The sequence below is a fragment of the Cynocephalus volans genome, chromosome 3 (genome assembly GCF_027409185.1).
Source record: "Cynocephalus volans isolate mCynVol1 chromosome 3, mCynVol1.pri, whole genome shotgun sequence".
Lineage (NCBI taxonomy): Eukaryota > Metazoa > Chordata > Mammalia > Dermoptera > Cynocephalidae > Cynocephalus > Cynocephalus volans.
Window position 1 is genome coordinate 186,889,666 of NC_084462.1, and position 27,997 is coordinate 186,917,662.

A 27,997-nucleotide genomic window follows, 5' to 3' on the forward strand; every position below is an offset into this window, starting at 1 on the left:
GTGTCTATGTCCCGCTCCACCAACCGGTCCTTAGCAGGAGTGGCCCTTGCTCCTCATGACTTCAGCCCAGCCAGGTGTGGACACATCCTCCTCACCTCAGGCTTGACCTTGGCTCTGGACACTTGGTTAGGGGGGACCATTGGAACCTGGACCACAGCTCCCTTCTCCCTCCCTGTGCCCATGCAGTGCCAGGGACCAAGGGACTTGTAGGTGAGTAGCAATTCAGAAAGGAAATCCTCCCAGGCCTCCCTTGCACTTGCCTCTGGGACTGGACCACTGCCTGCTGTGGGTTCCCTGTTCCACCTGGCGCCCCTGCGTGCCCTTGCAAGGAGGTCTGTGTCTGAGCTTGCACTGACATCCCCTCTCTATGTCTCACACAGTAATGCATGGCTGTGTCCTCAGGGGTCACACTGTATTGACAGATACAGCGTGTTCTTGGAATCATCTCTAGAAACAATAAATCTGCCTTTTACAGGCCCAGCGCACTTTTCGTGAGGCCACCTGCAGGGTGTCTTTTCAAACCAACCCACTACAGCCCTTCCCTTTAGCCTGCTGGACTCAGATCATTCAGTTGTTGCTGAAGGTGAACCCTGAGGCTACACAGGAGAGTCTCAGAGACCCCAGAGGCTGCACCAAGTCTCCCCTGGACTCCACCAGCTGCACCTCATGCCAGACACCTGCAAACAAAGAGACATAATATTTATGTTGACTCTAATGGATGCAACAGAGGCACACCCAAGACTCTCAATGCACCCCACTCCTGAAAAACGACTTTGGTCGATGATGAGGAATAAAACCCAGCTTGGCTTGGAGTTCCTGGTGGAGCTGCTGGGTTCTGTCCTGTCCCAAAACCTGGGTGGAGCTTCTCTGTGAGAATGCCTGGCAAGCCCCCCATTTGTAACAGCAGAGGAGAATCCATTTGCATGTGCTGCAGACACAACTGTGCAGCCCAGACATCGTGCTGTGTGCATGAAATTTTCATCCTATGAATGACCGAAGGTGCAGCCAGAACCAAGAATGCCTGCAAAAAGGTGGCCCCTGTCCTGAGCATCCCTCCCACTCTGTCTTCACAAGACCCAGGTGCTCCGACCCATCCCTTCTGATATGATCCTCAGGAATTGAAATTCCTCTGGCCTCAGGGTTCTGTGGATGTGGGTGAGGAGCCTGTGAGGTCTGCCCCAGAGGTGCCGTCGTTGGGGTCGTCTTCCTACTTTCCTTCATTTCCTGTGTGATGTGTGAACTTCCCAGGTCTTGGGAATAAGAATTTAAAATGGAACAGCATTTTTATTTTGAGTTGGAAACTCTTATTTTTCCCACTAGGGTCTTACACAAAACTCTAACATATAAACCTGGTAGAAAGCCTTCATCTGAGGCTGTCGCGGGCATCCCTGTTTTATTGACTTCTCTCTTGCAGCATGAAAACTGCCTTCCTGAAATGAAGGTCTTAGTCCCCGTCACCACTGTTATTGTGCGAGAGTTTTGTGTCCCGCAAGCATCTCCAGTTCTGATAATTTCCCTCAGTTGTAAACAAGAAAGGAACATGTTGGCTGTTAGGATCAAAACTCCTGGATATAAAGTTGAGTTGATGAAATATCCAGGCACAAAGGACCCCACAGGGATACCCCATCTCCTGCCGAGCCTGGGTCTTACAGAGGGAGCGAACTTTCCTAGGGCTACAGATTGGAGTTGAGGGGAGAGGGGGAAGGGAAAGGAAGTTGAGGGATCATTGGAAGGGGACAAAGGGGACAAAAGTATTTTCTGGTAATGGGTGTACCCCCAATATGAATCTGGCACCTACATTATGGGCAGAAGGGGGGACAATCAGCTTTGTATCTTGAGAATGTTCAAAATAAATAAATAAATAATGAAATAATGAAATAAATAAATTTTAAAAAAAGACAAACCAAGACTAGAACAACTTAATAGACCAAATGGACCCAAACAGTACGTAGAACTTTCAACCAAACCAAAAAATATGTACATTTTTCTCAAGCACACATGGAACATTCTACAGAATAGATTCTATTTTATGCAACAAACACATATGAAGATTAAAATTGTTCCAACATCTATTCTGACCACAGCAAATCAATAGTCACAATAAGGTGTAATTCACCAATGTGAAGAAACTAAAGAGCACTCATGTGAACAACCATTTTATCAACAGGAAATGAAAAGATGATTTTAAAATATCTCCAGAAATAAAAATTAAAACACAGTTTAACACAGGTTATGAGATGTGGCCAAACCTTCCCAGTGAAAAAGAACAGTGAGGAACAGCTTCGTTGGACAGTTATGGGACCTCAAACAGCCAGCCCTTGTTTGTTCTGAACACTCTAGTTCTAGAACATATTTTGAACCATGACTAAGTAGAGACATCGCTGGGATACACGGATGGTTAATATAAGCAAGTTGCTGCGTGAGATAAACCACATCACAGAATGAAATAAAAACAGCACAATCATCTCAGCAAACGCAAAAAGGGCACTTGCTACAATTCAAGATATTTTTTATAATAAAAAATTTCAGCACATTATTTATAGAAAAAATATACCTCATTACTTTAAAGGTAACACAGAGCAATCCCATAGTTAACCACATGCTTCACAGCGACAGTGAAAAGCTTTATACACATGATCAGGAACAAGACATAACCCCCCTCTCCACTACTCTTCAACATGGAACTGGAAGCACCAGCCAGATCAGTAAGTTAGTAATGAGAAATAAATGAGGGCTACATTGGAAAAAACAATGAAAACTGTTTCTGTTTGCTGATAACATCATCTCATATATGAAAAAACTAAAGTCCACACCCCACCTAATAACTGTGGGAACTAAGAATTTAGTATTGCTGCACGATACAAAATCAACACACAGAAATCAGTGGCATTTCTATAAACCAAAAACTATCTATAAAACAAATCAATAAAACAAATTCATTTTCTATAGCATCAGAAAAAAGAATTAAATTCTAGGAAAAAAATTAAGCAAATAGGTGAAAGATGTGTATACTTAAAATTCTAAAACATTAAAGAAAAACTAATCAAATGATATAATGAAGGAAAGAATAACTTGTGTTCATTGATTTTAAGAATTAATGTAATTATACGGTTTATATTACTCAAGGCTAAAACACAATCATTACCAGCATCCCATTGTAACTTTTCACACATAAATGAAAAGTAACTCTAAAATGTGTTTAAAAACACAGAAAACTGCAAATACCCAAAGCAATTCTGAACTTAATAACAGAGTTGCAGGCCATCTATGATTTTTATATTACAAAAAAAAAAAAAATGTTTTCTACTGAACCTTTCAAAGATCATTAGAGTTTAAGTCATGTTCAAATTTCCTGGAAAATATGGGTTTTAGATTTTTGGCTTCTTTAGACAACTGTAATCTCAAGTGGCTGCAGACTGCAAGTCCTGACGCTCCTGCTGGTAACTGTCATCCCAATGTCAATGTGGGCTTCTTAGTCCTTGACGCACAGCTCAGGCATGATCCCTTGCACACCTCTCAGGAGGCAGCCTGGAGCCTTGACTGTGATCTGCACGCACGTTTCTTCTCACAGCCTGTGCTTTGTGGGTCCCCTTCAGCTACACACCTGCAGGTCAGGAGGTGAGCCAGGTCTCCATGCAGATGCAGCAGCTTCCTCTCCACCTGCTCCTCTCCCTGCTGCTGTCTCCACTGGGTGCTTCCTAGGGGGCTCCTTTCTGTCTTTATTTCCACCAAGGCAGAGTTTTCACTGTTGCTGGTGTATGAGTTCAGCAGGGATGGAGAATTCCAGATTCTCACACCACTAGGTCATGGCTGGGATGGAAAGGGCTGCTGCCTGGTGGTTGTCACTTATGATGTTGTGTGAACCTGGCTGAACATTTCTGATCCACAGGAACCACAGTCATCACCTTCTAGTGTCCAGAATATGATACATGATGAAGGTGTATAACCCAACCAACCAAAGTTGTGAGAAGCTCAATTAAAAATGGGCAAGGAATGGAATATACAGTCAATGTGATTAAGATAAATATCTGAGGAGCAAATGAAAAGATCACTAAACTCATTAGTCATCAGGAAAGTGCAAATAAAAACACAATATAGCACTTCAGAGCCAATAACATGGCTGTGATTTTTAAGAAAAATACCGTTTTCCTCATGGATATCTAGACATTGGAAAAATTACAGAGAGCTGGTGGTCAGGCAAAATTGTAAAACTGCTGTGGCAATGATTTGGGCAGTTATAGAAAAGGTTAAATGCAGAAAAACCACATGACACAGTGATTCCACCCCTATATATATTCCAAGATAACTGAAAAGAGCTGTCCAACAGAATTTCCATGAACGTTCACAGCAGCACTATTCACAGTAGCCAAAAATAAACAATGCCAAACATTCACTGACTGATGAACTGATAAACAAATGTGGTAAATTGATAAAAATGTAAACTATTCACCTATAAAAATGAATGTGACACCGACAAATGCCACAACAGAATGCACTTTGAAAACATTACTCTACATTAAAGAAGCAGACACCAAAGGCCACATATTATATCAGTGAATTAATATGAAAAATCCAGAATAGGTGAGTCCATCGAGACAGAAATCATATTAGTGTTTTTTAGGGGCTTTGAGAGACAGGAATGTGAAGCGGCTGCTTTAAGGGAATGGGATTTCTTTTTGAGGCAAGAAATGTCCTCTAACTAGACAGTGGTGACATTTAACAAACCATGTGAAAATACTGTGTCACTAAACTGTACAGTTTAAAATGGTTAATATAGAGAATGTAATTTATTTCAATTCTGCCATCACACACCGTAAAAAAACATTACATTCAATTTATTTGTTATGTTAATCTTTTTTAGGGTAACAGAAACCACATTTTAAAGGAACCCACAAAGCAAATGAAGAAAAAGTAAGAGTTCCCAACTGTGACTTCTGTTGAACTTGGACAGGAGACACTGAGGACAGAAAGGACAGCCTGGGTACCCTCTGCACCTGCTCCTCAGTGGAAATTCTGTACTAAGTGCACACTGAGCTCCTCCTAATTCCAAGTCCCCTCTTGTCTATAAGCAAAGAGGTTTGTGTCTGGGCTCATGCTGAGTTCCCCTCACTGTGTTTCTTGTGCAGTCATACACAGCCATATCCTGGACAATCAGCTGCTCATGGTTAAATAATCTTGGCTCTTGGAGGTGTCCCTCATGATGCTGACTCAGGATTTAAGATCTGTATTATAAATTGTGCTTTCACAACCTCATATCACACTTACCCACTGCAGCCCCTTTCCTGAATGCTGGTGGATCCAGTGCAAACAATAGCTAGTTATAGAGAATCCAGAGACAGTGGAGGTGAGGGACAGGGTCTATGAAGTTACAGCAGGCCAGGTTCTGACTCCTGAAGCTGCACCTTGGATGGGACAGCTGGGAACAAGGAGCATCACCATCAGTCAAACACACCAGAAGCCCCATGCCCAGGTCCCATTCCTGAAGTCCCAGAGGCACTCACAGCAGGGAGCAGCCACCAAGCACAAGAGTCACCTCAGGACATCCATATTCTGATGAAGGGCTCCTGGTGAGAAGGAGACTGGGGATGCTCAACCCAGGGCTGTGCTTTCTTCCTGACACTGGGGTCTGCTCTGCATGAGGGGAGTCCCTGATGATATAAGTGGGAGAGCAGAGCGCAGGGTGTCGACCCACCCTTCATTGTGCAGAGTGTTTACGTCGTGCTGCTCAGAAGAACTGGGGAGACAGAACCTCAGGGACTCTTCTACGCATCACTGCCTGGTCTTCCTGTTTCCAGAGAAACATTAAGAGAAGTGGAGATGGAGGATGCAGGGCTTGATAGCACAGAACATGTAGAAGTGTTTAACTTAAAGTGATTTCTGGTTCAAGGAGAAATCCATGACCTTTTGATCCTCAGGTGCTCCCTTCACCATGTCTGGTGTTTGAATCTGGCTGTCAGCTGTGACCTCAGTCTCTCTGCACACAAAGCCCTTATGTGTGACTTCAATTGAGAAAGTTGGGCTTCTATAGATTGTAGTAGATTGTTCACTTCAGAACAGGCAGACGTTCCTCAGAGAGACAGATATGCATATGCATCTGTGTGTGTGTGTGTGTGTGTGTGTGTGAAGTTTATGAGAGAGAGAGAGAGACAGAGAGACAAAGGAAGACAGAGAGACAGAGAGAGACAGAGAGAAACAGAGAGAGACAGAGAGACAGAGACAGAGAGACAGAGAGTCCTCTACTCCATCCTGCTTCTCAGAGACAATCACTAGGGGAAAAACAGACATAAGATCCCCCCTCCATTTTGATACAAACACACGGGATAAGAGATGTTAATGTGGAGGTTTCTAGAAAACTCATCTTCTTCAGTCTCATTTAGAAATCCTCTGTTCACACTCCTGCCCCAACACTTCCAACGTCAGCCTTGACTGTCACATCAGACTCAGTCTTGAGGTTCGTGATCTCGTCACTTGCTTCAGGTCACAGGTGACTCCTCGGTGGTGTTTTCTCAAGCGCAGCTCCTCCTGCATCTGCAGACCTGTGAGATGGACACTCTGTGCCCTGCCTCCCCTTAACCCAATGTACTGTGGAGAGTCACATCCAGGTTGACCACTGTAGACCATTCTGTTCAAAGACTAATACCAGGCACCTGGGAGTCACTGGATCACAGCAATTCTGAGCGTTAGTTGGGCACGTGGTACCCCTGTCTGAGTTCTGGTCCATTTCTTGTGTCTGGGAATGACACTGCATGACTCACAGATTCACTATTTGGAATACTAGTCCCACCCTGTTTGGAATATTTCCTTTCTCAATTTGAAATTGGCATTTTCAGTTGATTACTTCTTTTAGGTTTTTTTATTTAAAATAAGCTGAAAGCAGTTACAGGTTGTGTAATTGTATTAAAATATATGTACAAACGGTTACCTTATAGCAGTCAAGGGCATACAGCAGATAATCCTAGCTAATCACATCAAAAACAAACAAGCAAACACTAAAAGAAAAAAAAAAAAAAAACAGAGACTATGCATCTATGTAAAACAGCAGATTCCAAATGAGGAAATGGTAAAGTCACTGGAGTAAATGACTGTTTCTCAGAGTCTGGGCTTAATGGTAAATTGTCACCTTAAAGTGAGAATGTGGAGCAGGTCTAAAAGTATAGATTTGATCATAGAAAAGGAAAGTTCAGACCTCTACAAAAAAAAAAAAATGCTCACCCCAAGCCTTGTTCTGCACCTGTCTCTGCAGCTGGGCCCTATGGGCACACGGTCCTCAGTGCCGTCTTGACCAGTTCACTGTCACCCTCCAGGGCTCTTGCTGCATTTCCCAGACCAATTTTGTAGATATTTTCCTCTCAGATTTATTCTAATAGTTTCATAGTTTCAGGATTCAAATTTAGGGTGCTGGCTGGTTAGCTTAGCTGGGCAGAGCATGGTTTTGTAACACCAAGGTTATGGTGTTATCTCCGTATCTGATAGAAAGTGAGCCAAAACACCAGGGACCAACCAAGATTTATTAAGGGAAGAAAATCTGCCAGGCTGCACTCAAAATGGAGGGCAGCACCAGGCCTGTGGGTGGGAGAGCGTGTCTAGACTGCAGGGAAGGCTGACGTAATCAGGGAGGGAGTTGGTGCTGGAGTGGAAGATAAGGCTGGTGGATGCCATCAGGTGGAAGGTTGCACCCATGTGGAAGTAGAGGAGTTTCTATTTCTCAGAAACCAAGAGTTTTCTTGTAAGGAAAGGCTGGCAGCTATTTTGTGCTTATTGTGTGTAAAATGGTACCAGTCAAGTTTATGTGTAAAATGGCACCAGTCAAGTCTAAGATCCATCATTCCCACCTTTTAAGTATAAGGAGAATGGAAAAGGGGTGAAGGTCTCATTCTTCTGAAGCTACTTCCTGCTGAAGATGGGCAAAGATATGAAAAAAATAAAATACTTATGTCAGCCTGAAAAACAATTGGATGGCAGGATATTGGTTTCATGTGGGGAGGCTGCATTCCTCCAGGGAAGGGTCGCTGATTCTGAGGGGCTGATATCCTCCTCCCATGAAGATTCCAGTGATCTTCTGGTTGGTGAAGGCCTGTAAGACACTAGAGAAACACCGAAAGAGGCAGGGGCCAAGGAGGACAATTCCCATCGTGGTCGGGGTCCGACGTGTGTTGCCCTGAACTCCTCCCCATCACCATAGCCTAGGTGAGTGGTTTGGGTGAAGCACAAATGTTTTTATTGAGGTGGCGGGTACTGGACTCCAGCAGAATTCCCTTCAGAAAGAGCTACCCAGAAATTTTTACCCCCATAAGAACATGATGTGGCAGTTGTCTGGTCATAGCCTTTTGTGGGAATGTAGTCACAGATGTGAATGTGTCCTGTAGGGTTTCCCTGAGGATTCTGGGTAGCAGACCCAGGAGGTTGGAAAGTGTCTTTCCTCCCACCAAGACCTTGGTTATACATTGTGACCAGGGTGTGGCATTATGTCTCTGTTAGGAAAAGAAGCAAGAGGAAGAGAGAAGGCAAGTGCTCAGGGGCTGAGAGGTTGAGAGGGTGCATAGTAGCAAAAAGGAGTAGAGAGTAACCTTGTTGGAGTGTAATCGCAGAGGGCGCTCTGCCAGGCTAATTCAATCACCCACTCAAGGATGCCTTCGACACTGGAGGTGGCACATTGGGACCAGTCTTGGAGCAGCTCCTCTGTGAAGGACGTGGAGCGGGCCTGCAGGAGTGAGAGGATAATCACCAGGGAAAGATCATCCCTCTCATGGGATTGGGGGAAGAGTGAAGGTCCTGGAGATTTTCAATTATGTGGATCCTAAAATGGATGAAGTGTGAGGAGATGATGGGTTGGGGGTTGAGCAGAGGGAACCCTCTGGCTTGATGTTAACAGATTCTTTGGGTAAATTCTCAGGTGCTAATTTTACCAAGGATAAGTGATACCAAGGGGCCTTTCCTAGTACCTTTACTGCCATGGGGGTGGTGAGAAGTGCTGTATAAGGCCCTTCCAAACATGGTGAGAGGAGCTTTGGGATTCTGGTTTTAATATACACTTGCTGTCCCGGGCTCAATTTCAAGTCTGAGGAGGTGGTGAGGAAAGGATGAGGTAATAGAAAGTTGGCCTGTTCCCTAAGAAGATCCCTAATGAGTGAAAAAGTAGGGAGATACTGGCCTAAAGGTGATGAGCTGGAAGGGAGAGGTGTGAGGGTGAAGGGTCTGCCATGCATGAGTTTGAAGGGGCTGAGGCCAGTGGGTTTATGGGGGGCAGCTCACAAGTAAGTGAGTGCTAGAGGGAGAAGTTGGGTCCAAGGGAGGTGAAGTTCCATGGACAGCTTGGTGAGGTGTGTTTTTGTGAAGTGATTGGCTTTTTTCACTTTTCCTGATGACTGAGGCCAATACAGTATATGTAAGTCCCATTTGATATGTGATGCCTGTGCTGTGAGTCATATAATCTGGGAAATGAATGTCTTGCCATTGTCAGACCAGAGACTGGTGGGTAGGCCAAAACGACAGATGATTTCAGAGGTGAGAACATGCATTACTGCTGTAGCATCCTCTGAAGTGAAGGGAAAAGCCTCAACCTAACCTGAAGAGGTATCTACTAAGGTTCGAAGATAGCATGTCCTTTTGTGGGGAGGCATGTGAGTAAAAGTCAATTTGCCAATCCTGGCCAGGAATGTACCCTCTGGCATGTTTAATGGAAAGGGACCGAACATGCAGGCCACCTTGATTGGAGCAATGAGTACAGAAAGGACACTTTTGAGTGATTTGTTTTAGTAACTTGGCCATGTGGGGAGAGTAATATAAGGGCTGAAGAAGTTGTAGTAGTGATGGTAGCCTGTATGAAGTGAATTGTGGAAATCTAAAAGGATTTGCTCAGCTTGTGTGGTAGGGAGGACATAGTCACCGGATGGAGTATACCAATTGTCCTTCCTCTATGCTCCAAAATGTTGGAGGTGTTGTATTTCTTGGAGTGTGTATTGAGTTATGGGCATAGGGGCCATGAGAAGGACCTGAGTGGGAGAGGAAGAGTGGGGGCCTGGTGACTGAGCAGTCTTTTTTGTGCTTAGAGCTGCCAGTTTGTTTCCTTGGGCTATGGGGTCATCAGATGTTTTGTGTCCTCTCCAGTGTATAACCTCAACCTCCTTTGGGAGTTGTGCAGCCTCAAGAAGTATCTTGATAAGGTGCCCATTTTTTATGGGCCTTCTTTGAGTGGTCCTGTATCCTCTCTCCTTCCATATGGCTGTGCAGGAGTGTAGGATGTGGTAAGCATATTTAGAGTCAGTGTATATATTGACTTGTTTGTTACTTGCTAGAGTGAGAGTGCTGGTGAGGACAATGAGTTCTGCCTGTTGGGAAGTGGTATTGGGGATAGGGGGCAGCCTCAATAGCTTGTGTTAGATTTACTATAGCATAACTCACCTGGGGAGCAGTCATGGAGGTGGCGGTCCCATCTATGACCCATGTATGTTGGGGTCACTTAATGGGATGCAGGGAGATGTGTGGAAAGGGATTGAGAAAGAGGTCTAAAGCCTCCCTGCAATTATGATCTAAGGGTTGTGAGTGTTTTCAGATGAGAGTGGCTTGATTTAAGGGAAGGCAAGTTTTAAAGGAGACCTGGGAATTTTCAACGGAGGTAAGGTGGATAAGTTGTATGTGGGAAGGGGAGAGAACAGGCAAGTGCTTATGGCTGAGAAGGTCTTGAAGATGATCGGAGGAACAAATGACTGTTTGTTGTCCAAAAGTTAGTTTAGAGCTTTCTTGTGTCAAAAGGGCAAATGCTGCCAAGGCCCGTAAACAGGGATCCCATCCTTGAGCTGTGGTGTCCAATTGTTTGGAAAGGTATGCAACATGGAGAAGATATCTCCTGCCTCTTGTGCCAAAAACCCTGACCACCAATCCTTGGGTTTTGGTGATGGATAGGATAAAAGGTTGAGATAGGTTTGGGAGGGATAGAGCTGAAGCTGTGAGGAGAGTGGCTTTTAATCACTGGAAGGGAGAATGAATTTGCTTTGTGGGATCTAAAGGGATGGCAGGATCCCCTTTGGCTGCACCATTAGTGGTTTTGCTAGCATGCCAAAGTTAGGAATCCATAGGTGAAGATAACCTGCAAGCCCCAAGAAAGAAAAGACTTCACCCTTTGTGGTAGGACTGAGGAGTTCAGAAACAAGACTCTTGTGATCCACCATTGTTTCTCTGGTGTCGCGGGTTAGGTGGACTGCCAAATAGGTAACTGCAGGAGCAGAAATTTGGGCCTTCTGGGGGACACTCAATATCCCCTGGAGGCCAAGAAATTAAGGAGAGCGACAGTGTGGGCTGTGAATCCTCATAGGAGGGGCTACAAAGGAGGAGGTCATCCACATATTGTATTAAAGTGCTAGAAGTTGGAGGAAGTTCAGATAAGTCTTGAGCTAAGGCCTGGCTGAAGAAGAAGGGGTTATCTCAAAACCCCTGAAGTAGTACTGACCTGCTGAGTTGTGGGGAACAACAAGTACCGGGATCAGTCCAAGTGTAGGCAAACAGGTTTTGACAGGAAGGGTGTAAGGGGATAGGAAGAAAAGCATCATTGGGCTCAAGTACAGAGAAGAAATGGGTTGCTGTTGGGATTATGGATAGAAGTGTATAGGGGTTAGAAACAATTGGGGTTATGGGGGAAATGGCAGCATTAATGGCCCTTAGGACTTGAACTAAGTGGTATGAGACATTGGGCTTTATAAGTGGAATGATGGGTAAGGTGAGTGGGTAGCCACAAGAGATGAGAAGAAAGGAGTTCGTGCATTATGGGTTTTAAGTCTATTAGTTGTTTGTTAGTGATGTGGTATCGTGGGACATTAGGGAACAAAGAGGGGTTCCACAAATTAACATGGATAGGGGAATGGTTCATAGCAATGGAGGGAGAAGACGTTTCCCATACTAGGGATTAACATTTTCTGAGGGGAAGGTGATGGTGGAAGCCTCGGGGGCCAGGTCTGGGGCAGCCTGTAACAAGAGTATTGTAGCTGCAATTAGAGTGTTTAGGGTAAGGGTAGCTTTGAATTTGGAAAGGATGTTCCATCCCAGTAATGGAGCTGGGCATTGAGGCATTATTAAAAATTTGTGTGTGAATTGCGTGTGATGTAGGGTGAAGGAAAAGGGTTTAGGTATCCATGGGCAGTATTCTGATCCCATGACCCCTGCTACTGTGATAGGGGATGGGGTTGTTGGTTCTGCATAATTGAGAAGGGTAGAACAATTGGCCCCTGTATTGGTGACAAAACAGATCAGCTCACCTGCTATGAGGACAGTTACCCTGGGCTCACGAGGTGATCTCTGTGCAGGCCTCGGGTCCTGGGCATCATCAGTCCTCCACTTGGGCAAAGTTGAGAAGCTCTGGTAGGAATGGCCATGGAGCTAAAGGTTGTGGGTTAGGGACTGGGCCACTCCCTCTCTGGTGAGTGGAACAGTTAACCCCCCAGTGACCTGGCAGTTTGCAATGAGAATAGGGCCCAGGAAGGGCCCTGGGGTTAGAACACACCTGTGCCCAGTGGCCTGGTTGATGGCATTTGAAGCAGGTCCCAGGTGGCTTGTCCCTAGATGCGGCTGCCTTTGGAGTGTGTGAGTTCCAGATGGCATTTTCCAGGAGCTGGTATTTGGCCTGATCTCTTTTGTAATAATCTTTCTTCTCCTCATCCCTATTGTTAAAAGCTTTGAAAGCAGCATCAAGGAGGTCTCATTGGGTCATATTTGGACCATCCTCAAGTTTTCTTAGTTTTCATGAACATTAGAGGCTCATTGGGTAATAAAATGAGAGGGTAAGAGGGCCGTGCCTGCATGGGAGTTTGAGTCTATACATGTGTAAAGCCTCAGAGAGGTGGGTTAGGAACTTGCTGGGATTTTCAGTGGATCTCTATGTGATTTTTCTAAGCCTGTCATAATTGAATGACTTGTGAGTAGCATTTTGGAGACCGTAAATCAAGTGTGTGGTCATGTTATCCCAGAGATCCTGATCCCCATGGCTGGCCTGGTAGTCCCAATTAGGGTTGATACGACAGACAGTGATGGCTCCCATGGGGCATCTGTTATTTTGAGCATGTACCTCATCTGCCTGTTGTTGGGCCATTATCCAGACCTGCTCCCTGTCTTCAGGGACAAAGTAGTAATAAGAAGCATAAAAATATCATGCCAGGTGAGATCATAAGACTGGGTGAGATATCTGAATTCTTTAAGATATGTGTCAAGGTTGGACTGGAGAGATCCCAGTCATTTTTCAATTTGGGAGAGATCAGAAAGAGAAAAGGGGATATGGACCTGGACAATTCACTTCACCCCAGCCCCTTCACAGATGGGGTATAAAGGAGCCGGTGCTGAGGTGGGGTTGTCACCTGATGATGGGGGAGAAGGGGAGGGGTTGGGTTGCTGAGGCCAAGCATCTCAATACCAGGTGCGGAAAATAGAGGGAAAAGGTGGAAGGGCTAGTGGAGGATCTGGAGCGTAAGGAGGTGGTCAGGGAGCAATGTGGTATGAAAGATCAAAAGATTGATCCTAGTGCAGAAAGTGAGGTCAGGAATGAGCTAGGAGAATTTAAGACATAGGACAGCTTTGACAGAGAGAATGACACAATCGAAGATAGAAGAAGCCTTGAACATAAGGAATCTCAACAACTTTGCAGTTTCGGTGACAAAGGTGTCTAAATATCCAAGCAGATCTAAATTGAGAGTGCCATCTTCTGGCCACTGGGATCCATTGTCTAGTTTGTATGTAGGCCAACCCTGATTGCAGTAGAAAACAAGGTGTTTGCAATTAATGTCTCCCTGGAAGCCAAGAGGTTGTAAATTGGCCAAGAGACAGCCTAAGGGTGTAGAGCATGGAGGTTTGCATCGTGAGGATCCCATGTAGAGGGTGAGAAAGGAAATGAGTAATCCTATTAGAAGGAGGGTCATGACAAAATCTCCCTGGAAGCCAAGAGACTGTAAATCATCCAGAAGACAGCCCAGAAGTGTAGAATGTGGAGGACTGAATCATGAGGATCCCATTTAGAGGGTGAGAAAGGGTGTGATCAGTCCCAGTGGAATAAGGGTGACACCGAGGAGCATCCTCTTTGGTGTACACCTTCCTTTTGAGAGAGAAGCTACCGACTGGCTAATGAAGCATCATCCAATAGCTGGAGGGCACAAGAGGGTTCCCTCAGCCAGATGCCTGGTCTTCAGGAAGGAGACAGTGGTCATAGAAAGTAGTCAGGGAAACCCATAGAAGTAGGACAGACCCAATGACTCACCCTGAATTGAGACCAATGTTGGATGTGTCGGCCTGAAACACCAAAAGGAGAGAGTCCGAGAGGCACCTGGTTCAGCAGGTCCACGAAAGGTGGCCAGGAGGGCCAATCAACCCAAGAGAGGGGATTGTCCGAAGGTCCCAGCCAGGACCCTTCTTGGGTTTTGGCACCAAAAGGAAGGAAAGTGAGCCAAAACTCTGGGTACCAATGAAGCTTTATTAAAGGAAGGAAATCTGCCAGGCTGCACTCAAAATGGAGGGCAGCACCAGGCCTGTGGGTGGGAGAGCTTGCATAGACTGCAGGGAAGGCTGATGTAATCAGGGAGGGCTTTGGAGCTTGAGTGGGAGATAAGGCTGGTGGATGCAAACAGGAGGAAGGTTGCACCCATGTGGAAGTAGATGAGTTTCTATTTCTCAAGAAAACATGAGGTTTCTCATAAGTAATAGGCTGGTGGCTATTTTGTGCTTTAGTGGGTAAGATGGCACCGGTCACATCCAAGATCCTTCAATACCCTTGTACCATCCAGCCACGAAATTTGGTATATAACCAAAAGTGGTGGGGAGAAAAAAAAAAGAAAAAAGAAAACGACTCTAAGTTTTATTCCATTTTGAATTGATTTTTGTATGAGGATGCAATCTAATTATTTTGCATGTGGGTATCAAATTTTCCCAATACAATTTTTTGAAGAAACTGTCCTGTTCCCATTGTGTGTTCTGGCAACTTTGTTAAAAGTCATGAGACCCTAAATATTTCTTGTTTTAGTCCGTTTTGTGTTGCTATGACAGAAATACCTGAGACTGGGCAATTTATAAAGGAAAAAGGTTTTTTTGGCTTACAGTTCTAGGACAGCTGCATCTGGCATGGGCCTCAGGCTGCTTCTACTTTTGGTGTAAAAACGGCAGGCAGCCACTTGGTACAAGCAGATCACATGGTGAGAGGAAGCAAGAGGGAGAGAGAGAAGTTGCCAGGGTCTTTTTAAGCAATGAGCTGTCGTGGGAACTAATAGAGTGAGAACTCACTCAGTAATCCCCCCTCCCCCAGGGAGAGCATTAATCCACCCTAACCCTAACCCTAACTTCTATGAATTAATTAGTTTCCCACACTGCCATATTGGAGATCAAATTTCCACATGAGTTTTGGAGGGGACAACACATCCAAACTCCGTCATTCCACCCCAGGACCCCCAAACCTCATGTCACGCTCACACACAAATTATAAACTTCCTATCCCAACAGTCCCAAAAGTCTTAGCTTGCTCCAGCACCAACTTAAAAGTCCAAAGTCTCATCTGAGACCAAAAGCAAAAGTCCTTCCAGCTGTGAACCTGAAAAACACAACCAAATTTATCTTCTGCCAAGATACGATGGTGGAACAGGCATTGGGTATACATTTCCATTGCAAAAGGGAGAAATAGGCCAGAAGAAAGGAAAAACAGGCTCCAAACAAGTCCAAAACCCAGCAGTGCAGACATTATGTCTTAAAGCTCCAAAATAAAGTTCTTTGACTCCAAGTCCTGCATCCTGGGCACAATTGGGCATCTGGGCCCCCAAAGCATCCCGTAGCCTTGTTCCCACAGCTCTGCCAGGCACAGCCCAGTGGGCCGCGCTGGTGCCTGTGGCTTTTCCAGGCCTCTGTTTTACGTTACCAGTGGCTCTGCAGTTCTGGGGTCCTGGCAGCAGCCCCACTGCCTTGACTCTACTAGGCATTTCCCTGGTGCGAGCTCCCTGTGGGGGCTCTGACCTCAGTTTCCTGCTCAGCATTGTTCTAGTAGATGTCCTCTGTGTTGGCTCTGCCCTGGTGGCAGGTCTCTGCCTGGGCCCTTCCATACATATTCTGGAATCTGGGTGGAGGTTGCCTTGCTTCCACTTCTCTTGCATCCTGCCAGCCTGCAGACTTAACACAATGTGGATGCCACCAATGATTTTGGCCTCTCCACTCCAGGGCTGCTACAGGAACCACACTTGTGGCCTCTCCAGCCAGAGCAACTGGTATGCAGGGACCAGGATACCAAGGGCAGCTGTGCCCCAGGTCTTTCCTCTGGGACAACTCAGCCCTTCTAAGCCTCATGGCCTGTGATGGGTGCGGCACCCTTCCAGACTTCTGAAATGCCTGCAAGGCTTTCCTCTCATTTTCTCCACAATTAGCATCTGGCTGCCTCACCACCAAGATAATGTCTTTAGCAACCAGTTTATCTGCTTCACCCTTGCATTGTTCACCAACTTTCTGCTTCTTTACCTCATGGCCAGGCTGCAAATTAGCGACGGAGCCTCAGTCTTGTTAACTCCACCCCTCCTCTCCATCTTGTTAAACTCCACATCACTTCCCTCTCTGCCCTCCCTCCCCGGAAGGCAGGAACTGGAAACTGCATCCTGCTCAGTTCCTTACCATATATGGGCAAAAAACTCACCCACAGCCCTCCCCTATAAATACCCGCTTATATCCACCCTGGGCGAGACTTCCCTGTCCTCACTCCCTTGCGGGGCCATGGAACCTCACCTGGGAGTGCCCCTGTTAAAGCCTACCCTAAATTTACTGTCTGGCTCCTGGTTTTCTTTGCTCAGGTTCAAGACTAAAACCTTCAAGATTCAAACCTAACATCTGCTGCCAAAACCTGGGGAGGTTGAGGCCCCGTTCTGGTGGGAGGCCTCTGTCCTCTCATTACCAGGACCTCATCTGAGTCCCACACCTCGAGACACCGGGTAAGTTCCCCCGATTCTGTGCCCCAATCTGTTTGGTCCTGCCTGAGAATGTGTGGCCACGTCAGGACTACTCGACAGAGTCACCAGGTGACTCCTGCTCAGTGCCTGAGGACCGGGAGACATCCTCATCCTCAGGACAGCCACCTTCCCTCCATCCACAGCCTGGGATACTAAACGGGGACACCTGTTTTAAGCAGTGGCCTGCCTGGCAGGAACCATGGGAACTGCCCAGTCCAAATTTGACCCCAAAACCCCTTTGGGTTGCCTGCTGGCCTTTCTGAAAACTCTGGGCCTCTCACAAGACTTGAGAAGGAGCCGCCTTATTCATTACTGTTCGGTGGCCTGGCCCCAATACCAATGGACAATCAGTCTCGATGGCCTCTCGAGAGCACATTTAACTATCAGGTCCTCACAGATGTGGACAACTTTTGCGGGCACCAAGGCAAATGGTCCGAAGTCCCTTATGTACTGGCTTTTTGGGATTAGCGCTCTCATTCCTCCTTATGTTCCCAGTTTTATCTTACACTGTTTTTCCATTGCCTGTTTTACCTTCACTCAATGGTGCTCATTTTGTCCTTTTCTCTGGAGTTCCTGGAGCTCCCCCTGCTCACTCTTTCACTTTCTCCTTCCACAAAGTTTATACTTTTCTCTTCTTACCTGGTCCTGCCCTGGTCTTTGACTCTGCCCCGGTCACCAGAGGCTTCCTGGGTCCTGGCCACTACCCTTGAGCTCCTGGAGCTTGCCTCCTCTGTTTTACCTCCCTCTTCCCGCCCTCTCTGCATTCCTGGAGGTCCCTTTCCTTTCAATGTCCAGTGGGACCTGCCATTTTGTTCAATTATACCTGTTACTTTGTTTTTACCTCTTGAGCTCCTGGAGCTCCCGTCGTCTGCTTTGTAGATTGCTTTTGTTCTGAGCCTTTAACATTCTCCTGGCTGAACACCTGGAGTTCCCATCTTTGACCCCCAGAACTCCCTGCCACCTTTTATCCCCTGGATTCCTGTAATCCTCCTAATCAGTCCCACCTCGGTCACCTGAGGCCACTCAAGTCTTCACCCCTATTCCCCTTTCCTGATCACCTGCACTTCTCCACTCCTTTTTTGGTAGATAACATTTTTAATTGGCTAACTCAATTCACTGGGTGGGGTGTCCTCTGCTGTCCTCTGCCAATAAGGCCCTCAAACTCCCATTCCTGACCTGGTGAGAATGGCATTTAAAGTTTTAATGCCCAGGAGGAAATGGCTGAACTTAAAAGACAAGCCCAGGTCCAGCAGAAGGTCCAACTCCAAACCCAAGCCTTGGTAGCAGCACTGTGGCCAGCTGGCTCTGGGACCCAATGGAAAGGGGTAACCCAGTGCACCATCCCCTCTGGGGGCCTGCTGCAAGAGGGGCACTGATGGACCCTGGGCCCGCCAATGTCCAGATCCCAGGGTACCAACACATGTTGTCCTCAGTGCTGGAGGATGGGTCACTGGAGATCTGACTGCCCCAGCATTGGCGGGGCCCCGGCGGCTCCATGCAGAGGAAACTCCTAGCTGGTAAGTCCTGCCTTCCAGCTACTTGGCCTGGATGACGACTGAAGGGGCCCAGTCTTGGAAGCCCCTCTCACCCACGCCAAGTCCAGGGTCATGCTCCAGGTGGCGGGTAAGTCCATTTCCTTCCTGTTGGGCAGGGGGCCTACCTACTCTGTTCTGCCTTCCTACTCGGGAACCAGCTTCCCCTCCCCAGTGGCATTCATTGGAATTGATGGCACCTCATCTAATCCATGGACCACCACACCCCTTTCCTGTAGCCTGGATGGGTTTCCCTTTTCTCATTCTTTCCTAATAATCCCCTCCTGCCCCATCCCCCTCCTCAGCCGGGATGTCCTTCACAAGCTCCAGGCCACCTTTCATCTTTCCCCCTCACCCACTTTTCCCACGCACATTATCTTGGCCCTAGTTTCACCCGACCTTTCTCAACCACCCCCCTTCCCATTGTTGGTGGACCCCCAGGTTTGGGATACCTCTAAGCCAATAGCAGCATCTCGCCATTCCCTAGCAAATGTACAATTAGAAGATCAGACCACCTTTCCTGCCGTCCTCAATTCCCCATTTCAGAAACCCACCGAAGAGGACTCAAACCAATTGTAGATTGGCTCCGCCAGCAGGGACTCCTTATACACATGAGCTCCCCCTGCAACACCCCCATACTCCCCGTAAAAAAGTCCACCGAGCCCCCACAGTTCCTTACCTAGGCATATCCCTAACCCCCACTTCCAAGTCCCTTACACGGGACCATATCCACCTCCTCTGGGATCTCCAAACTCCCCAGAGTTCCAACGACATCCTCTCCTTTCTGAGCCTTGTGGGTTTCTTCCAACAGTGGATCCCGATCTTCACCCTCCTAGCATGACCCTTTTGCAAGACAGCTAAGGGCACCCTGCAGGGACCATTAACTGACCCCAGTGCTGTTAAACACCTTTTTCTAGGCTACGGGATTGTCTCATGGCAGGACCCACTCTGGCTCTCCCGGATCCTTCAAAGCCCTTTCATCTATTTATGGATCAGTGTTCTGGCTTGGCTACTGGCTTCCTGGCCCAGCCTACAGGACCAGCCTATCAGGCAGTGGCATACCTATCAAAACAACTAGATGTCACAGTCCAAGTGCAGCAGCCATGTCTCAGGGCATTAGCAGCTGCTGCCTCCCTGACCAAGGAAGCTCTCAAGCTTACTTTGGGCCAACCCCTCACAGTCTTTTCCTCTCATTGCTTGGGGGACCTGCTCAGCCACAAATCCCTCGACCATATGACCCCTTCCAGAATCCAAATATACCACCTCTTTTTTGTCAAAAACCCCTAGATTTCCTTATGCACCTCCCCCCACGTTAACCCCATGACCCTTCTGCCTACTCCCCCCACTACTTCCTACCCTTTACATTCCTGTCCTCAACTTTCATGGGACTTTATTCCCTCACACCCAGGGCTCTCTGACTTCCCCTATCTAATCCTGACCATGTGCTTTTTGTAAATCGTAGTTCTTTCACTGCCCTGGATGGCCAAAGGCATACAGCCCATGCTGTTGTTACTCTAGATGCCACCTTAGAGGCTGTACCCCTTCCCCTCAGAACAACCTCTCAAAAGGCAGAGCTAATAGCCCTCACTCGGGCCCTCCACCTGTCCAAGGGACAACGGGTCACTATATACACAGATTCCAGATATGCTTTACTCATCACCCATATTCATTCTGTTCTCTGGCAAGAATAAGGAGTCCTCACTACTAAAGGGACCCCAATAATCAATATGCCCCTCATCTCAAAGCTACTTGAGGCCCTTAGTTTCCCAACTGAGGTGGCTATCGTTCACTGCCATGGCCACCAGTCCTCTAAAGACCCTATATCTAAGGCCAACAACAAAGCTGATTCCACAGCCTGGGCTATGGCTCTAGGCTCCGCCCCAACTCCTCTCCTTTTCCTCAACACACCCCATTACCCCTCATATACCTAAGAAGAAACTCAGACCCTCAAGCAGTGAGGGGGAATTATTGGAGACAAGGGTTGGATTTTATCAAAGATAAAGTCACCCTCCCAGGCCACCTAGCCCACAGCATCATTACAGACGTCCACCAATCTCTCAACATTGGCCCACGATCTTTATAACAGTTCCTAGAACCCCTTTTCCATAACCCATACCTCCGAAAGCTCATTGAGGAAGTTCATCAGTCTTGCAATACCTGTTCTACTGTTAACTCTCAAGGGGGAATTCACAGAGTGGGGCCTAACCATCAACTCTGGGGCCATCAACCGGGGGAGGAATGGCAGCTTGATTTCCCCCACATGCCACATCCCCAAACCTATTGTTACTTACTAACTTTGGTGGACACCTTTACAGGATGGATTGAGGCATATCCCACAGCTCACTAAACAGTGGACATGATAGCCACTGTACTCATTGAACATATCAGCCCAAGTTTTGGCCTCCCATGGAACCTACAATCTGACAACAGCACAGCCTTCACCTCTAGTGTCACCCAGCAGGTCTCCGAAAGTCTGAACATCACCTGGAAACTCCACATCCCTTTCCATCCCCAATCCTTGGATAAGGTTGAGCAAGCCAGTGGCCTCCTCAAGGAACATCTTACTAAACTTTCCCTTGAGAACCACTTATCTGGGCCAACCCTCCTCCTGTTGGCACTTACAAGGCTTAGGGCCTCCCCTATGGGACCATCAGCCCTCAGCCCTTTTGAACTCCTCTATGGATGGCCTTTCCTGCTGACCCACAACTTTCCAGCCTCACCCCCACCCCTTTTTATCCTACTTACCCTACCTAACCCTTTTAAGTGCCCTTTTGTGAGCCCATGCTGACTCAGTTACTTCCACCCCTGGGGACCCCACCACAGATACTCGCCAGGCTTTAACCCTAGGGGATAGCATCTTACTGAAAGAACCACATCCAAAAACCCTACAGCCCAGATGGACTGGTCCCCACACTGTGGTTCTAACAACCCCCACAGCCGCAAAACTCCTGGGACACCCTCCCTGGGTACACCTTTCCAAACTTAAGAATGCCCCCCCTGAGGCCCTCTCCCAAGATGTATGGATGGCACAACCCATGCGGCCTACCCAGGTTCGGCTATCACGTCACCATTCTCCTAACTGTCTCTTAGTCCCATCACTACCGATTCAGGATACAGATGGGGATTTTAGTTAACAGAAACCTGGACAAAGTGTGTCTGTCTGTGCAGAGTTCTGCAAGTGTTAAAGCAGAAGCTTATGGAAAAAAAGCATAAAAAGGCTTTTTGAAAATCAAAGTGCTACGAGAAATGTTATCAGAACTATCAGCATACATTTCCCGCCTTGGTTTACTGGTTAAACCGGGTTGCATTTATCTCTGCAAGAAGGTTTTAAGGCCAAAGTTGTGTATGCAGCCAAAAACAGATCATTCTGTATGCAATTCTCAGACAAATAAGGTTAATTTGGTATTGTTGCTAAAAAGGAAAGAAGATTGTAGGAAAAGAGGAGATATGGGAAAGCTATGAAGACATAGTTGTGATTAGGAAGGTTAAAAAGAAATAATGCTTTTGTGTGGGAAAGCATCTTGTGCAGTGAATTTTGTCCTAGAATAGAATGGCTGGATTTATCCAGAATGGAAAGAAGCATGGGGACAAAGAAAGAAAGTTTAAGCACATCACAGAAGGTCTGAGTAAGTTGTAATTGTGATTTGTGTAGGGTGAATGTGTAAAAAATTTTGCAACTGCCAGGCCTCAGTTAATTTCTCTATCCCCACTCTTCACCTTTGGCACCCACACTGCAGATAGAGGCAGCCCCTGCATGTTCCTGAACAAAGAATGCTGTCACTACATCAGTGAAACAGGCGTAGCCAAAACCAATCTCTACAGAGAGACCCTACCTCACATCAGTGGGGGCAAAACCCATTAACCACATGGCTCCTCCCCCTACTAAGCCCACTCCTTATTTTCAGGATATTGTTAAATGGAGCCCCTTGTCTCCTTCGCTTCATTCAGGAACGAATTCGAGAGTTGTCTAGGGTATCCGTCAACCAGCTTCTGCTCCATCCTACTCCCGCATGCCCACTTCTGACAATCCCTACAATGCCCCTTATTCAGCAGGAAGTAGCCAGATCTGAGTCATCACCCTATAACAACAAAAAAAGGTCAGAAATTTGGGCCAGCAGGATCGGGAGGACCTGAAAGTGGCAACAAATTAGCGATAGAGCCTCCATCTTGTTAACTCCACCCTGCCCCTCCATCTTGTTAAACTTCACACCACTTCCCTCCTTTCCCCTCCCTCCCCGGAAGACAGGAACAGGAAACTGATCCCTGCTCAGTTCCTTACATTATATGAGCAAATAACTCACCAACAGCCCACTCCTATAAATACTCACTTGTATTCAACCTGTATGTGACTTCCCCAGCCTCACTCCCTTGCAGAGCCATGGAACCTCACCCAGGAGCACCCCCATTAAAGCCTACCCTAAATTTACTGCCTGGCTCTTGGTTTTCTTTGCTCAGGTTCGAGACTAAAACCTTCAAGATTCAAACCTAACAGTTATGACAGAAATACCTGAGACTGGGTAATTTGTAAAGGAAAGAGGTTTATTTAGCTTATGATTTTGGGACAGCTGCATCTGGCCTGGGCCTCAGACCGCATCTACTCATGGCAGAAAAACAGCAGGCAGCTGGTGCGTACAAGCAGATCACATGACAAGAGGAAGCATGAGAGAGACAGAAGGTGCCAGGGTCTTTTTAAGTAACAAGTTCTCACAGGAACTAATAGAGCAAGAACTCACTCATTATTTCCCCATCCTCCAGGGAGAGCATTAATCCATTCATGAGGGATCCGCCCTATGACTCAATCAGTTTCCAACACTGCCACACTGGGGATCAAATTTCCACATGAGTTTTGGAGTGGGCAACACAGCCAAACTCCATCATTTGTTTTTATTTCTAGGCTCTCTGTTCTATTTGTCTATAAGTCTGTTTGCATGACATTACCATGCTGTTTTGATTACATTAGCTTTATAATATATTTTGAACCATAATTAACTAGGAATTATCTCTGGGATGCAAGGACAGTCTAACAGAACCAAGGTAATAAAGGTGACAAACTATGTTCCACAATGAAGGGGGGAAAATGTATGATCATCCCAGCAGAAGCAGAAAAAAAATTAAACATAATTCAACACCATTTTAATAACAAAAATTGCAACAAATTACTAATAGAAAAATATAACTCAGTACATTCAAGATCATATACAACAATCCCACAACTATCAACATGCTTAGCAGTGAAAGTTAAAAGTTTGTTATGACTGATCAGAACAAGACAATAACACCCTTTCCCACCAATTCTCTTCAGAATAGAACTGGATGTTCTAGAAAGTGCAATGATGTAATAAAAACAAATAAATCACATCCACTTTGGAAAACAGAAAAAAAATCCTTTCCGTTTGCTGATAACATGATATCTTATATAAAAACCCTTTAAAGTCCACCTGCTACATGTGAAAACTAATAAACACATTTAGTAACATTTTGATATAAAATTAGCACACAGAAATCAGTAGTGTTTCTATACACTAACAACAAACTATCTAAAATTAAATCAGTAAAACAATCCCATTTACAATAGCATCAGAAAAAAATAATTAAAGTCTTCAGAATAAATTTAACCAAATTAGGTAAAGATTTGTACACTGAAAACTCTAAAGCATTGGTAAAAAAGTGGAAGTATGAATGGATGATAAGTTTTTGAAATTGTTGGCAACATAAACATGTAGAACAAAGAAGTCCACAGAGCACCAAACACAATGAATAATATCCACGATGAAGTGCACGGACACACACACACACACACACACATGAACAAAACACACAAACACATGCACATGTACACACACACTTACATACACACATGTATACACATTAACAAATACACAGACACACACAAACATATACACACATGAACACGCATAAACATACTCATACACACACACATCCACGTACACGACCAAGATATTAAATGTTATCACATTAAAAATGCAGCACATACTTAAAGCAGTTAGGTTTAAAACGCTTACATAAAATAACAAAGATAAGATTACAGAAGCCTTCTCGTCAGGATCCACGCAAACAAAAATTGAGTGGATTGAAATTCTTAGTGTTGGAAGCTGCAAACACCACCAGGCAGGATTCTATATTCAGCTAAATCATCATTTAAAATGGAAAGAGACCAACATCTCCTAATATCCTCCTTCCACCCAAGAAGGAGTAAATATGTGACAGATATTGAACAGCATGGCAACTATAGCCAATAATAATTGACTGCATATTTCAAAATAGCAAACAGAGTGAATTTCAAACGTCTCACCACAAAAACGGTAAGGTGACGTGATGGATCCTTTGATCAGTTTGGCCCTACTATTCCACGTTAAGTACGTTCATCAAACCATCATGTTCCCAATAAGTGAGTGCAATTTTGACTTATCAATCAAGGGAACGTTAATAACAACATGAATGAGAAATAGCCTCTCTCAGACCATACAGTGGAAAAGGATCAAGGCATCCCTCAGAAATCATGAACGTGGTGAGCACGGTTGCCAGCACAGCTCCTATTCGGCATCTTCGATGTGACAAGTGGAAGGAAACAAGCAGCAAGCAGGAGGACACACACACACAGTCCTTGACCTTCAGGTGTGACACGAGGAGTTCTGGTTTCACGTCTTGCACGTAAGAAGCATGGACGTCATCACTCCCATCCACGCAACAAGAAAATCACTGAACAGGTGTAAAATCAGTAGGTTTTCTTTTCTTATATTTATAAAATAAGTGAAGTCAGAGGGTGAACTGCTGTCTCCAAAGTTGAAGTTGGAGTCAGGAAGACACAGAGGGTCACAGCAGGTCACAGCTTGTCTGATCAGAAACTCATGACCAGGAAACTGTGAGATCCAGGACAGGAATAGAAAATCCAGAGCTGTGGTTGAAGAATTGCTGAAGACTCACAGTGGGAAAATCCGAGAGTTAGGGGGGCCCCAGGGGTACAGTCTTAGGGTTCACAAAACTTTTAAACTCTACCTCAAGGGCCTCCATGGTTTTCAAAGGAAAGATGAGAAAAGAATCCTCATGCTCCAAACAGAAAGGGGGAAAGAAGACATTGTGAAATACACCAGAGCAGGATGTTCTTTAAAGCAGCCTGACCACAGGAGAAGCTAATTTAGCTGATTCTAATAGGTCGGGGCTTCATCAGAGCAAAACTGAACATAGGTCTGAGAGAACAGCCAACTCCATCTCCCTCGGCTGAGAGCCTTTCAGTCTCCAGTAAGGGAGGATACAGGGAGAAGCACCTGTGAAGGTCACACCCAGGACACGGCTCACTAAAGGACAGAACTCATCACAGGACTGTGCACTGCTTCCGCTACCCCACAACTTACCCATGTCAACAGGGCTTCTGTGTAATAACAGGGAAAAACTAAAACAGCACATTCAACTTAGACACTGTTTAAGAAGTCTCCACTAAATCCTAGTCCAAAAATCATTATGGAACAGGAAATAAAGTTTGTAATGACCCATCTCATTCCCAGTTCAGTAAATTGAAGACTGCCCTGTAGGCTGGGACAACCAATTAGTAATTAATTATTTAAGAGTAAAATAAAAATATTATTTCAATTCAGTTTTTTTTCTTAAACATGCATTGTTAAAACAGAAATCCTATTAAGTTTTTTGGACCTAACTACTTAATAAATTGAAGTGTTAAGCATTAAAAAACAAAATCAAAATCAAAAACAAACAAACAAAAAACTAGAACACAGAGGAAACATAAACAAAAAAATCAGGGGACATTTTATACAGTCTGTGGCTTGTCATGTTTTCCTCTTTACAGGGTCTGTTGCATTGACCAAGATTTGATTAATGATTCCAGCCTGTCAATGTTTCTTCCTGGATAATGCTGTTGTCTTGTCCTCTGTGCATGTGATTTTTCCTCTTTTCCTGAAAAGTACATAGGCCATAGGTTCCCTGCTCATCACCACATGAGGTCTGTGTCATCACTGTACAAACTTATTACTGAGCCTCTGATCTGCACCTGCACGGGGGAGAGTTGGCAGGAAATGAGCAGGGCTCTAGACCCATGGAGCTGAGTGTACAGGGACAGATCTAGTGAGAATTTACACAGTGGAAGACAAACGGTGATATTAGGGGGAGTGTCTTTGGGATATTGGGGACAGGAGATGGTGGGCAGGAATCAGGACTCTGTCTACCTGGTTCTCATTTTCCACATGGAAACTGCCCGTGGAAGCTGAGACACATCTTATGGCTCAGTTCCAAGGTCTACTTTGAGAGACATGGACAAAATTCAGTCCAGCAGTGCTCTGATGGGTTTTTATCTCCGTGCTTGTCACCCTGAGTCCTCCAAATGAAAATATAAGAGCCTTGTCTGGTCTGGCCCTCTAGCAGCTGACTGTCCATCCAGGATACTGGAGGACGGACAGAGAGTGGGACAAATCCTGAACATCAGTGTCCACAGTGTGGATGAGGATCTGGAAGCTAAACTACTCTGGGAAGAGCAGGGACCTGTGTCCAGAAGGCCTGGAGAATGATCATTACCAGCTGGGGACACATGTGCTTGACTGAGGGAAAGATCCACGTAGGGACAGTGCACTTCTGCACAGAGCTAATCTTTAGGAAAAAATTCTTGATCATTTGAAGATAAAAATGCTTACAATGATTTCTGTGTCAGGAAAGACAAGAGGTCATGTTAAAACTGTAGAAAAGGAAGGTGCCAGTGGATGGAAACATCTTATCTACAAATGAGGAAATTTCTTTAATTCTGTGTTGCCAGCAGGGAGAATGTGAGAAATTCGAATCACAAAGAAAAAAGCAGGAAATGACCCTGGGGGAGGGGACATTTGAGAGTCAGCAGAGCAGAGGAAACCTCAGATCCCAAGAGGAACGCCCCATCCCCTCTCTGCACCTGCTCCATGGGGCACAGGAGCTGGGTGGGCCTTGAGCGCCCCCTGCAGCCCAGACCCCTCCTGTATCCTGCAGGGAGGTTTGTGTCTGGGCTCATGCTGACTTCCTGTCACTGTGTCTCTCGCACAGTAATACACGCCTGTGTCCTCGTTGGTCACAGAGCTCAGCTGCAGGAAGAACTGGTTCTTGGATGTGTCTATGGTGATGGAGATGCGGCTCTTGAGGGATGGGTTATAATATGTGCTTCCACTATAACTAATGTATCCCATCCACTCAAGGCTCTTCCCCGTGGGCTGGCGGATCCAGCTCCAGTAGTAACCACTGGTGATGGAGTCACCAGACACTGTGCAGGTGAGGGAGAGGGTCTGCGAGGGCTTCACCAGTCCCGGGCCAGACTCCTGCAGCTGCGCCTCAGACAGGACACCTGGAGACAAGGAGAATCAGTTCCTGTCAGTCACATGCAGTCACAATCATCCCATAGACCCATGTGTGACAGTTGAGACACTCACCTTGGGGAGCTGTCAGCAGGCAAAGGAGAAGAGTCCACAATCTCATCTTCTATTAGGCCTCAACTCTTCCTTCACCAGAGACCTGAGCACTGTCTGAGGA

At 46.0% G+C, this 27,997-nt stretch overlaps 1 gene segment (V, D, J or C); it reads right to left on the reverse strand.

The window, feature by feature from the left end:
• Positions 1 to 567: 567 nt before the first annotated feature.
• LOC134372895 (immunoglobulin heavy variable 4-30-4-like) lies at positions 568 to 27,943 on the reverse strand. The segment is given in 3 exon segments: positions 568 to 677; positions 27,390 to 27,812; positions 27,898 to 27,943. Coding segments are annotated over 3 exon segments (579 nt in total).
• Positions 27,944 to 27,997: the final 54 nt, after the last annotated feature.